Raw genomic sequence first — 13,500 nt, forward strand, 5'->3', positions numbered from 1 at the left:
CCTTCTAAAGAGCTCTTAACCCCATCTCTGCCAGACTCTCAGGCTCAAGATGGGGGCTGGCTGCTGTTCCTGGACCTACATGCTGGTAGGAGACTGGTGCTGGCAGGAGCTTCATGGATTTGCCAAACTATCACACGGACTGACCACGGATGCCCGGCGGAGCCTCACACTCTCTTGCCCTGTGGCCTCCACACCCTGAGTACTTCAGGCATGGGACATGACACCTGCACTCCACACCCTGTTCCCTCTGCCCCCACCTTGCTGGAGCCGCCTCAGTTATCGTGCAGCAGGGCCAGGCCTGCGCCTGGTTCCCTTTCTGGATGCAGACTGTCCTGGACCTCACGAGTCCTCTTGCTTCCAAGAACCCGTGACAGCAGGAACAAGCAGAGGAAAACCCCGGCCCCACTTACTGTCTGGTTATCCTCGTAGAGTTTCAGGTCGTAGCCGCTGAGCTCCACACAGAAGATGATGGCTGTGACGCCCTCGAAGCAGTGGATCCACTTTTTGCGCTCTGACCTCTGCCCCCCCACGTCCACCATCTTGAAGGTGAGCTCCTTGAAGGTGAACTTGTTCTCCACGATGCCCGTGGTCATGTCCCGGGAGCGCAGGATGTCCTCGACAGTGGGGATGTAGTCAGCTGCGGCGATGCGCTCCAGGTCATTCAGGTAGTAGGCCGCGTTGTCCTCCAGGTGGTACTCACTGGAGCGGCTGAAGCAGGCCTGTGCCCCTGGGTCGGCCCAGAGCCGCCGCATGACGCCCAGCAGCTCGGGTGTGATCTCGCCCTTGCTCTCAGCGGGGCCTGTCAGCGCGAAGAGCTGCACAGCGTCGTAGGCGCGGTCGGGGTTGTGGAAGTCGATCCTGAGGGCGGCCAGGGCCCGGATGATGCGGGTCAGCGAGTCGATGGCGTTGTAGATGATGAGGGGCTTGTACTCCTTGCAGGCCTCCAGGTTGAAGCCGCCGCTGTGGATGATCTTCATCTGTTTGACGATGGTGCTCTTGCCTGAGTTGCTGGTGCCCAGCAGGAGCAGCTTGATCTCACGGCGCTGCCGTTGGCTCTCTGAGCGCAGGTGGCGGTCAATTCTCCGGGACCGCCGGGCTGCTTCTTTTTCCTCTGAGCTTTGCCGACATCCCATGGTCTGGCAGCAGCGGGCCCAGACAAGGAGCACGGGATGGGGCGCCTCTCCCTCTTACCACAGGGGACGCTGAGACCAGGCAGACGAGAGCCCAGCTGCCCTGGGCTGGGCTCAGTGGAGGCACTCAGTGCCAGCAGGGGGGTGAGGCCGAGCCACACTGCAGCCCCTGCCCCAGCGCCTCTTCTCCAGCCGGCATGGCGCTCTGTGCAGCAGGCGGCGGCCGCCCCTCCCCACTAGTGACACTCCACCTCCCTAGTCAGCAAAGTGGCCTGATTTGCCGTAGTCATTCCCTGTCCTCGGCGACGGTGGGAAGCCGTCCGCTTGTGTCTGCCTCGGCTGCTGCCGTCTGGTTGCTGGTTGCTGTGGCGATGTTGCTGAGTGGTTGGAGGGTTGGAGGGCCGGTCGCTGGTGTGCTCCCTGCAGCCCCCCGCCTCTGGCTCCCACTGTGCATCCAGCCCTTCACCTGCCAAACACAGAGAAGAGTGTGAGCCTCCTCCCTGTGGCCCCACCTCAGGCTGGACAGTGAAAGGGAGCTCTTCTGAAAGCCGAGCAGCAGAGACTGGCCTCGGAAAATGAGCCGGCAACAATCCATCCGACCCCCTCTCCTCCATGGGGCACTGCAGGGTCCACACTACGGTGTAACACGTGTGTCTGCTGCTGCCTGGACAGTCTGCCTGAAGCCAGGTGCATGAGGGAGAGGAGGGTGTGTGCAAGGCCTCTGCCCACCCAGCCTCCATGCTGGACTCCCTTGTACCGCATCCAGTTAGGATTCAATAAGGTCACCCTGCTGTGATGCCCCCTGGCGCCCTTCTCCCAGACAGCATTGACAGAGCTCAGCCTTGCCCTGTTTTACACGGGTGGCCAGGCCTTGGCCCAGCCCTGGGATAATTGAGCACCTCTCTGACTCTCACTACCCCCGCAGGAGCTGGGTCACTGCTAATCACAGGGAGGAAAAGCACCAGGAGGGAGGCCTGGCCCCTGCCTTCCCTTGAGGGCGCTCTGCTGGGCCAGCCCAGGAGCCAGCAGATAGGCAGGGACCAGAGCAAGGTGGAGGCTTCAGGCTGTGGGAGCACCGTGAGGTGCCTAAGCACAGTGGGGAGGGGCGGCCTCACTCCCGCAGAAGGAGGTAGAGGGGGGCTTGGGCTGAGACCAGGGAGTTGGGGACTGCACGTGGTGCTGTGGTGAAATCCACCTAGGAGAGCAGGAGCTGTCACAGTGGCTCCCAAGGGAGGAATCTTTCACCAACCCCTCGAGTCAGGGCCTCCCCATCCACCTTTCCTGCCAGCAGGGAGGGGCACACCCTAGGATGCCCCTGTGACTTCGTCAGGTGTTTGGACCAGGCCTCCCCACATGAAGGGCAGCTCAAAGTTCGGGCTTCTGCCCCTGGCTGTGAGCCCAGGGTGGCACCAGGCCCCACCCAGCTTGCACGCACCCCTCTTGCTCCTTCCCTGACCTCTGTCCCTTTCTGGAGACCCACGTAGCCTCCCCATCCTGCCACAGACAGCATTAGCCCCTCTAATACCACCCATCAACTCTGACGGGCCCTGGGGTGGGAAGGCCCGAGGCAGACAGACCCCAACAGCCAAGGCCCCACCCCCAACTCCTACGTGTGACCAGCATCTGAAACTCAACCTGCTAAAACCTTAGCAAATGGCACTTCATCCTCCCAGCAGCAATCTGTGCCCCTCACTGTCCCTTGCCCCTCACAGACCTTGACCACTAGTTCTGGCGATCCTGCTCTGAAGCAGGCCCCTGGTGGGCTGTCCTCTCCCTGGGCAGAGGTTCTGATCTCTCCTGACAGTGGCAGTGGCCTCTCACACCTGCTCCCTATCTCTGCCAGCCTCTGACAGCCAGAGGCTCTAATGCCACCTCTTTCCCTTGATCAAATCCTGATGTTACCCCCACCACTCTCAGGGTGGTCTCATCCTTCATGCCTCGATTGCCTCTCCCAGGTTGTGTGGCCTCTGGCGACTTACTCCCAATCACAGCCTGTCCCTCACTGGCCACAGGTATCTGTGAAGAGTAAAGCGTCTAGCACAAGCCTGGTCCTCAGAAAGTGACAGCCAGTAGCAGTCACTGCCCTGCTGTGCTTGTTGCTGTGAGCATCACCTTGCCCCCTGTCATCCTCCTCCATAGCAGCCCTCAGCTAACGTGTGACCTACGTGACCTCATGTGCTGCCGTCGCCCCTACCCCCAGCCAGAGTGCGGGTGAGGAGGGCCCATCCTGGCCTCGTTCCCCACTGGGAACAGGGCAGTGCCCGGTGCATAGTGGGTGTTCAGTAAGCACTGGTTGGTGGAAGGAGGGAAGGAATCACTGGAGAGGCTGAGGAACTTTCCCGCTTCACCGGGCAGCCATCGATGAGAGGTGCACCAGGGAACGCCCTAGAAACATCTTTGCCAAGAGAGCAGTGATTAAACAGTCACTCAGCCCAATCCCAATGACGCTGAAAATTACATCTGAGAATGGAAGCCCCGAGATGACCCTCCCGCTCTAGCACACAGTGGGCAGAACATCCGCTTAAAGATGACATGTAGCCCCTTAGGTGTGGAAAGGTGTCCAAAGCCCTCAGCCCACTGCCTGGAGACCCAGGGTCCTCCCTGTCAGCACCATCATTCCAGCAGGAAGCCAACATGCTCCTTTCAGAAGGCAGTGTCCAGCCCAGTGGGAGGTGTCCTCTGTCGTCATGACTGTTCTTCTCAATTCAGTGTTTGAAAATGTGAGGTACAGCCCTCCATCCCCAGTGGTGGGCAGAGAAGCTGCTCTGTCCGAGGATGTGTGATTTGTGCTTTGGAATGTATGTGCTCCATGGCTCCAGGGCTCCAAGGCTGGGGAATCAGAGAGCAGGCCGGGGACACTGGGCTGGCAGCCTGGGGCCTGAAATGCTGTCGTCTGGAAGCCTGGAGCTAAGGGCTGCCCAAGCAGTCTTTGATCAGTGTGCACCAGCAATGGCAGGGCAATGTGGGAGGACAGGGGAAACTGAGGCCAGGCAGCAATCAGGGCGTCAGGGCCACGTCTGTCATCTGCATGGGGCAGTGACGAACAGTCACAACCAAGGGGAGGTCCCCTGCTTGAGGACCCTTGTCTTTCAGATCACCTGAACCAAACAAGCAGAAGGCCCCAACCAGAATTCTCCCTGCAGCTCTGCCAGGCTCTGTTGTGTTTGGGGGTATGAGTGCTCTCTGCAGGAGTGCCACGCATGGGACAGGGCTGTGCACGGATATAAGGAGGCCTTGCGTTGGGAGCCTGGCTGTGGTCCAAACCACATGACAGTATGACAGAATAGGTATGACAGAATAGGTACGACAGTCCCACCTATTCTGAGGCTTGACTTCTTGGCTCTTACACAAGGCTCTGGCCGGCCCTCTCTCTGAGTCTTTAAACCCGGGCTTTACTGGACATTCTAGGACTCCCCAAGTCCCAGGATGGAACCTGATGATGGTTGGCCGAGAGACAAAGGCCAAGAGCTGGATGACCACATTGTTCCCTGGCCCAGAAACCACTGATGGGTCACTAAAGCCCAACAACCAGGACCCCCCACCACAGTGCCTCTGGGTGTGGCTAGAAATACCAGAGGAATGGGCCAGGGAAAGAGCGTGCCAGGCAGAGGAGGAACATGCTCTAAGGCCCTGCGGTGTGTGGGGATGTGTGTTAGGGATGAAAGGGACAAACCATCCCTAACACACAGGGGAACTGAAGGAAGGACAGAGTGGCTGGACCAAGGGAGAGGAGGAGAGAGGTGCCAGGCAAGAAGAAGGGGCACAGGGCTCACCAGAAGTTCAACTGAGCCCTTGGTCTTCACTGAAGAGAAACAGGACACCACTGAAAGGTTTTAAGCCATGTGTGTACCTGCATGTTTGTGGCATTATGTGGTACCTGTGTGCAGGTACATTGCGGTGTGTGTATGTGTATGCATAGGTCCCTGTGTGTGTGCAGGTCCATTGCAGTGTGTGTGCATGTGCATGCATAGGTCCCTGTGTGTGTGCAAATCCATTGTGGTGCATGTATGTGTATGCATGGGTCCCTGTGTGTGTGCAGGTCCACTGTGGTGTGTGTACGTGCGTGCACAGGTCCTTGTGTGTGTGTGCAAAGCCATTGTGGTACGTGTACGTGCGTGCACAGGTCCCTGTGTGTGTGCAGGTCCATTGTGGTGCGTGTACGTGCATGCGTAGGTCCCTGTGTGTGTGCAGGTCCATTGTGGTGCGTGTACGTGCATGCGTAGGTCCCTGTGTGTGTGCAGGTCCATTGTGGTGCGTGTACGTGCATGCGTAGGTCCCTGTGTGTGTGCAGGTCCATTGTGGTGCGTGTACGTGCATGCGTAGGTCCCTGTGTGTGTGCAGGTCCATTGTGGTGCGTGTACGTGCATGCGTAGGTCCCTGTGTGTGTGCAGGTCCATTGTGGTGCGTGTACGTGCATGCGTAGGTCCCTGTGTGTGTGCAGGTCCATTGTGGTGCGTGTACGTGCATGCGTAGGTCCCTGTGTGTGTGCAGGTCCATTGTGGTGCGTGTACGTGCATGCGTAGGTCCCTGTGTGTGTGCAGGTCCATTGTGGTGCGTGTACGTGCATGCGTAGGTCCCTGTGTGTGTCTGTGAGTGCGCAGGTGCATGGATGTGTCTGTGTCTGGTTGCTTGTATGCCAGTGTGTGCATGTGTCTATTCACATGCACACACAGCTCTATGTACATGTGTGTGAGCAGGTCCATGTACACATCTTTGGGTGTGCATGCACAGGTCCATGCCCCTGTCTGCATGTGGTTGTGCGTGTGTGTGTGCAGCTGCATGTGTACTGGTGCATGTGGGCATCTGCATGGGGTTGCATGTGGCATCCTGGGAGCAGAGATGCCCTGGAGAGGAGGAACCAGCTGAGGTGTGCAGCTAGGCTGAGGCGACTGGGGCAGAGGCAAGATGGGTCAGGGGCTCTCCAGCAACCCACACTTACTTGCTAAACCATGGCTTTGATTCTGGCACTTGGGCTGAGGCTGCTGAATGAGGCAGATGAAGATCCATTCCCTATTTTTGCTCAGGTGGGAGGGCAGGAGTCAGACTACAGACAGTAAATAAACAGTAAGTGAGGAAGGTGCCCAGTGCTACAGTGGAAATGGAGCTCCCAGTGGGCAGGGTTGAGGGTGGCACATGCAGGCTGCAAGTCTGCAAAGGTGGGTGGGGCCGGCCTCCTGATAGGTGAAAGATAAGTATGAACAGGTGGTGAAGGAGGGAGGCAAGCAGGCACCAGGGATGAGGGAACCACCGGTGCAAAGGCCCTGAAGTGGGAGCATGCCTGACCAGTCTGAGGGGCAGGAAGGAGGCCATGTGGCTGGTGCCAAGAGGGTAGGAGGTCACTGTAAGGGCGAATCGGGAGCCAGCCAGGGTTTGGGTGAGAAGTGCCATGACCTGCCCTGTGTGACCAGCATCCCTTGGCTGCTGCGCTGAAACCAGACCAGAGGAGGCTCCTGGATGCAAACATCCAGGTGATAAAAGGGGAGCAACATGGGTGAGGGCTGGGGGAAGTGGATGCAGTGAGGAACTCTGCAAGATGTGTGAGCTGTACAGTGCATAGTGCCTGGTGATGGAGTGGTAGCTGGGTGGGAGCAGGGAGATGATCAGGGAACTCCAGGGTCCAGCCAGTAGGCTGAAGCAGGGGCTGCTCTTGGAAAGGGGACATATTAGGTGAAAGTGGCAGGTACTGGGAAAGGGGGACTGTCAGCTGTCCCTGTGGTACAGGACCCTGCTGTGCTTACGGCCAGGGCTCAGTACAGATGAGTGGACTGTATCAGTGAACATCAGCTAGTATCCAGCCCCCGTCCCCAGCAGATGTGTAGTGTTTGCAGCATGAAGAGTATGGCAAATTCACCAGGAGGTCGCTTAGGACTTAGTGCGACACAGGGCCAGGCATCAGGTCCAACATGCAGGCAGCCAGAGGCCAGGAAGCCCTAATAGGCTGCGCTCAGCCTGCCTCCTCCCCAGCAGCCTCAGGAAACCAGCTTCTCTTGGCCGTAGGCTCTTAAGGAGCTCCATCCTGGTCCCTGACTCACCTACCCAAAGGTTCCTAAGGCATGATCCCCAAACCCTGAGCCCACTCAGGAACCCTCTGCTGAGAGCCACTTGCTTCCTGTGGTTTCAGGACAGACCCTTCAGCCCACACATGGACTTCCCTCTCAAGACCCTCCCTTCTCGCCCACCGCCCAGCAGACCCGGCCTGCCCTCATGACCCTCCTTCCAGATGTGGCCCTCTCAAGTCTGTTCCTGTAACAGATGTTGAGTGACAGCCCTGAGCCAGGATGGGGACATGGTCATGGAGGTAAAGTGCTGCCACCTCTCTTGGGACCTTTGCATCCTGGATGCCCTCCACTCTAGGAACCACCTCCCTCCCCAGGCGCAATCCCTGGAGGCCCCGCCTGCTGCTGGGCATAGAGCTTGGGCAACACAATACCCATGCCCACACCTACTACAGCCTGAGCTCGCCAGGGCCGATCCAGGCCACGGGAGCCAGCCTGTCCTGCCCGTAACCTCTAGGCTCTCCCCAAAGCCTTGTACAAGGCCTCCGCCACAACAGCCAGCACAGCACAGAGTCAGTGCCCCCCCGCGGAGGCAGAAGAGAACAGCCCACAGCCAAGGTCACCGAAGGTGTCACTGCCCAAGCCGGCTAAGCCAGGGTGGGAAGACTTATCAGCTTATAGACTGGTTCCCTCATCACTGTGCCCCACTTCCTCAGAGACAGCAGCCCAGCCCCTCACTCTCCAGGTCCCTAGCTACCTGCCTCCCTCCCTCCTCACCTCCCAGGAAAGCCTGCCCCATGCAGAGCCTGGGCCATGGAAAGGGTGAGCCAAGATGAAGTGATGGTTCAACACACAGACTGTCCCCAGGGAGTTAGTTTAGGCTTGTTGAGGAGATGGAACTGTACCCAGACTGTGACTGGAGGAGACACAGAGACAGTCATGCCTGAGGCCCAACAGAGGCCACTCAGATGGCCACCTCTGCTGGTAACAGGAGCTAGGACCCCAAGAGGTGGCAGGCAGCCCAGGTCACAGGGCCAGCAAGGCAGAGCAAAGACACACCCCTAATGCCCAATGGGCTCTCAGCCCTCCCCAGATACCATAGATACCATATACCCTGAACCTTCAGGACTCTCTAGCCTCAGTGTGGGGATCAGTGGTGTCCACTATCCCAGGCGTGGGGTGGCCAGCAGGAGTCATGGAACCCACTTCAGACCAACAAGTCCTTTCCACCCCACTGGAGCTGACCCCAGGGCTCCCTGCGCCTACCTGCCACTCACCCTGTCCTGGAGTCCCCTGTGGAGGCTGAGCTGCCCAGCATGCCCCAAGCGGGGCTATGACTCAGCACTGCCCCACCCCCACCCCCACCCCAGTGTGCTGAGACGCCTTCTATCCTGGCAGCTGCAGCCCCTGTACCTGCCAGCACCACCTTGGCACCCAGCAGCTGGTCTGTGGTGACGTGGGGGAGGGAGGAAGGAGGCCCTGCAGTGACAGATCTCCAGGCTCACTTATGCCTGTGACCACAGGGCCTTCTTCAGACAAGGATGTGGGGTAGAGTGGGTAAGGCTCCAACCCCAAGCCAGCCCACAGCTCAGAGCATGCAGGGACCAGCAGGAGGAAATGCATTGGGGTACCCTGAACCCACATTTTGGGCGTGTAGATGGTTCATATAACTCAGATCACTCGACTTGCTGTGTAAATATGGGAACCTGCAGGCCAAGCTTGAAACCGCCTTTGCAAAATTATGACTGAGACAGTGAAAGAGATTTAACTGACTCCATCTTGCTTCTAACCTCCAAGTTGTCCTTGTTCATTCCTGGGTGTAGGCTGAACTAACTTTGGGAGAAACTTAGTTTATAGTTTAAACAAAGATGGTAATAGCCCTTTCCCAAAGCAGACCTCCTTGCCTGAGGACTAGACTGCCTTTGTAGGACTCACATTAGCCACAAGATTAGAAATTACGGTTTAGGAGTCATGCAACTGAAGTCTAAAGATTCTGACCCTCCCTAAACTGCTCCTAAGATCAGTGCTGGAGAAATTTTGCAGACCCTGCACTTGATGGATCAGGTGGCACCATCCAGATGGATTAACTGGCTCATCTGATCTTGTGGCCCCCACCCAGGAACTGACTGAGCACAAGAAGACAGTTTCAACTCCCTTTGATTTCATCTTTGACCAATCAGCACTCCTGGTCCACTGGCTTCCCCTCATCCACCAAGTTATCCTTAAAAACTTTGCTCCCTGAATGCTCTGGGAGACTGATTTGAGTAATAATAAAACTCCGGTCTCCTGCACAGCCGGCGCTTCATGAATTACTCTTTCTCTATTGCAATTCCCATCTTGAAGAATCGGTTCTGTCTAGGCAGCAAGCAAGGTAAACCCCTTGGGTGGTTACAAGCTCAACTGAGGCATTTTTATATTCACAGTCTCACTCGTCACCCAGCTGCAGTGCACCATCACAGTTCACTGCAGCCTCAACCCCCCGGGCTCAAGCAATCCTCCCACCTCAGCCTCTTGAGCAGCCGGTACTACAGGTACACACCACCATGACCAGCTAATCTTTTTATTTTTGTAGAAATGGGGGTCTCACTAACTTAGGCTGATCTCAAACTCCTGGGCTCAAGCAGTCCTCCTGCCTTAGCCCCCCAAAGTGCTGGGGTTATAGATGTGAGCCACCATGCTCATTCCATCACTTCTTAAAGAGTGGGTGCTGCCCCCAACTCTGGAGCCGCTGTCCCCACATCAGCTCCCACCATGATACTATTTTAGAAGAAGGTCTGGAAAAGCCTGTGCCTGTGGCCACTGCAGATTACCAGGCTTCCTCCTCGCTGAATGAGGAAGCACTTTCCACTGCCCTTTTACGCCTGACTTATCGGAGTCGTGTTTGCTTCCAGTTGACAAGCTGCACACATCCCCGTCCTGCCCCAGCCGTGCATCCCCTCATGAGTTTCCCAGGGCCTGGCTTGGACCTACGGGGGCCTCCTCGGTGGCAGCTCTCTGTGGTCGCTGAGGAGCCAAGAGTCCTTTGTGTTGCCCAGTTCTTCTGTCCCACTGCCTTCCGTTCTGTCACGCTGGCCCCACCCAGTGGGAAGTGGGCTCCACAGATCGCGGCAGCCCCATGACTGTGCGCTTCCCCTCTCTCCAGTGGTCTGGTAATGGTCCAGTGTCCCCACAGGCTCTTCATGGAGCCATTTCCACACGTCTTCATAGGAGGTCAGGGGCAAATGCAGGCTGGGCCCCGGGGAGGGTCTGTCTCAGGGAAGCTGGGTGTGGTGGGGCCGGGGAGGGGACTCTGGGTCCCACCCGTGGCTCTGCTGTGCTTTCCTCATCTACAGTGTGCCTCCTTGGGCGGCTGAGGCCACTGGGAGGAGAGGAAGGTGCCCAGGGAACCTAGGTCCAGAGGCCTATGTCTGGAGACACACAGGGCACAGTTGCACCTCCATGCCACCCCTGTCTGCTACCACTGCTGGGCCGAGTGCTTTGCTCACACACGTCATCTCATGTTAAAAGCAGGCCTGGGAGGTGGCCTCAGCTTTATGGCTGTAGAAACCAAAGCGCAAAGATAGAGGTGATTTCCCGGAGTGGCCTGGCTGGGAGTCTGCAGGCCTCAGCTCCTATCACGCCCTCCAACCGGGCCCCACAGGACTGCAGCCTGCCTAACCTGGCCACACCTGGGTATCACTGGCTGTTTTTACTCAACATTTTTCTTTAAATTGACCGCGTTTTTTACTTTAAAAAAAATGTACTTCATAACGACTTCACAGTCCTACTTTCAGTGGAAAGCCAGGGTCACCCGCCGTAGACTGAAGTAATCTAAATACAAAACAGTGTAGAGGAACCCGCTTCTGCCGGGAGCCAGGGGCGGGACCCTGCCGAGGGGCCAGGCAAGGCCACTGGCTGTTGCTTAAACAGTAGGGATTATCGCCTGCTGGAGGGTGCGAGAGCCGAGAGCCACGCTGGCACCAAACTGGGATTTTCTCCTTGAAGGAGAAGGATTGAGAGAGAAACAAAAAAGCATTACCTTCCTCCGGGGAAGGGTTAGTGCCACTCACACCTGTGGCCTTAGGCCACCTCCTAGGGTTTGGTGTTGCAGCCCCCTGCTCTGTCCCCACTGCCTCTGCCTCCTGGGGACACAAGTGGGGTACATGGGGAACTGGGGCCAGAGGCCCTCTCTGCTGGGACAACCAGGGTGGAGGCACTGGTACTGGTGGTGAAGGGATGGGGGCTATTGGGCTGTGGTGTAATCACTGCACCCCTCCTCCTCAGGCCAGAGCCCATCTCTCATCTCAGCAAAGTGGGTCACCCTCTCCCTGGTTCAGTTCTATCTGTTTGCTCAGCAGAGTGTCCTCCACTGCTTCTCCCGTTGCTCGTAAATCACCCAGCACGTGCGCCCAGGCCTGAGGCCTTCCATCCTCAGATCTGTATGGGCAACCGATCAGTCATCGACCTGCTCCGATCAATACTTTGCTCTCCCAGAATCGAGCCCTATTGTGTGTCCCCTGCTTGGGGACAGGGGGATATGGTGGGGAACAACCTGAGTCTCTATGTGTCAAGGAGCTTGTATTCTCCCTGGGGAGATGGTGAGCACATAAGGCAGCCAGGCCATTTCAGATAAAGCTCAGCACCATGGAGAAGAGGACACAGAGAAAAATGCAGTATGGCAGCAGTGAGGAATTGCTGAGGACGCCAAGGGGCAGGGTGATTCTCAGAAGTGACCCCGCAGATGCAGCAGATGGGCTTAGCCTGGGGAGAAGCTGCCTGGAAATCACACCCACCTATCTGAGGTGGCGGTTCCAGCCTGAGAGCTGTCCCCAGAAAGCTCAGGGGCTCCAGATGAGGCTCCCCACCTAGGGGCAGGTGGCTCCAGGGGACCCCGGACAGGATAGGGGTTGGTATGGCCTCCTGGAGCAGCACTTCTGTATCATACCCTCCAGTGTGCAACGGTACCTGGACATGCGGTGATAGGGTGACCACAAAACCACAGACAGCATGTCCTGTGGCAAGTGAGCTAGGGTTGGTGTCCACACCCACACTCATCTGGGAGAGCAGGGACCTGACTTCCCTGCCTTCCCAGAACGACACTGTCTGTGGCATCCCCACTGAATGGCTCCCTGTCCAGCTCTCCACTGGGCCTTGGGATGGTGAAGGGCGGGGCTGTGGCTCTCAAGGCTGCATTGCGTCATGGGCCACGAAGCGCAGGTGCTCAGGACCAGGCGGGGATGAAGGCAAAAATGAGCGAGGACATGCTCACACCCGGTGCACCAGGGCTTCCCCATGCTGCTTCATCCTGGTCAGTGTGGCTGTCTGCAGGAAGGCCTGATGGTTTCAGGCTTTTGATACAACACCTACAGATGCTCCTCGACTTAGGATGGGGTTATGTCCTGATAAACCCATCCTAAGTGGAAAATGCATTGACTTCTCCCAACCTGCTGAACCTCACAGCTTAGCCTAACCTACCTTAAATGTGCTCAGAACACTTACATTAGCCTGCAGGTAGACAATCTAACCCATATCTTGTGGAATTTACTGAATACTGTACTGACAGGGAAAAACAGAATGAATGGTTATATGAGTACTCGAAGCAAAGCTTCTACTCAGTGTTTATTGCTTTTGCACCATAAGTTGAAAAACTGCAAGTCAAACCATCCTAAGTTGGGGACCGTTTGTATTTTTGGACTAAAAAACCACATCTTCCGAAGAAGATAAAAACCTCAACTTGCCTTACTGACAGTGACACTGGACATGAGCAGGGACAAGCTACCCTCCCAGGAACTGCCCTCTGGGAAAAAAATTGCCTGCATAGCTCACCCCTCCCTCCTTTTTAACTCCACAAGCAGCAAGATTCCCGCCTCTCCGGCTGCATCTCCCACCTACCACACCCACAGTGCCCTGTTCCACCCCACCTGGCTGAAAACACAGCCCTGTGAAGCCCAGGGAGAACCTCCTTCCCCGTGAGGACCCCTGACTACTGCAGCATCAGGATCACTGGAGCCCCAGTGGACTCAGTCTGGGCCTGCCACCTGGCCCGTGTGACCTTGAACAGGTGTGGTGTGCCGCTGGTTCAGCAGTGGGACTGGACCTCCCCTGGGGAAGAAATGGAAGGGATGCCCCACAAACCGGCCCTTCCTCAGCCTGAGGGCTGCCGGCTCCTCCAGCAGGCACCTTCCCTGACCACATCTGGCCCACATCCCCTCCTCCCACCTTCATCTCCAATGGCTTGTGTGTGGTTTCCCCAGGGTCCCCACCGCAGGTTGGTCTGGGCTCCTGCTCTGCCCTCCCTCCCCCAGGCACCAGCTCTGCTTCCCTCCAAGCAGGTGCTCTGGAAAAAATTCGCAGAACAGATGGATGGGTAGATGGAGGAACACCAAAAAATATTT

The 13,500-nt window shown here is 57.2% G+C and overlaps 2 protein-coding genes across 3 annotated transcripts in view; one reads left to right on the top strand and one right to left on the bottom strand.

Moving 5' to 3' along the window:
* RSPH14 (radial spoke head 14 homolog) overlaps positions 1 to 13,500 on the top strand; it is an 83,576-nt gene that overhangs the window by 45,650 nt on the left and 24,426 nt on the right. The window lies entirely within an intron of this gene.
* Positions 1 to 13,500, bottom strand: part of GNAZ (G protein subunit alpha z) — a 54,509-nt gene that overhangs the window by 28,387 nt on the left and 12,622 nt on the right. For both annotated transcript variants that reach the window (XM_007974873.3, XM_073006960.1), the window contains exon 2: positions 411 to 1,596. In XM_007974873.3, coding sequence (XP_007973064.1) covers positions 411 to 1,133 — 723 coding nt within the window. In that variant the 5' untranslated portion in view covers positions 1,134 to 1,596. The remainder of the gene's footprint in view (positions 1 to 410; positions 1,597 to 13,500) is intronic.

The sequence above is a fragment of the Chlorocebus sabaeus genome, chromosome 19 (assembly GCF_047675955.1).
Source record: "Chlorocebus sabaeus isolate Y175 chromosome 19, mChlSab1.0.hap1, whole genome shotgun sequence".
Lineage (NCBI taxonomy): Eukaryota > Metazoa > Chordata > Mammalia > Primates > Cercopithecidae > Chlorocebus > Chlorocebus sabaeus.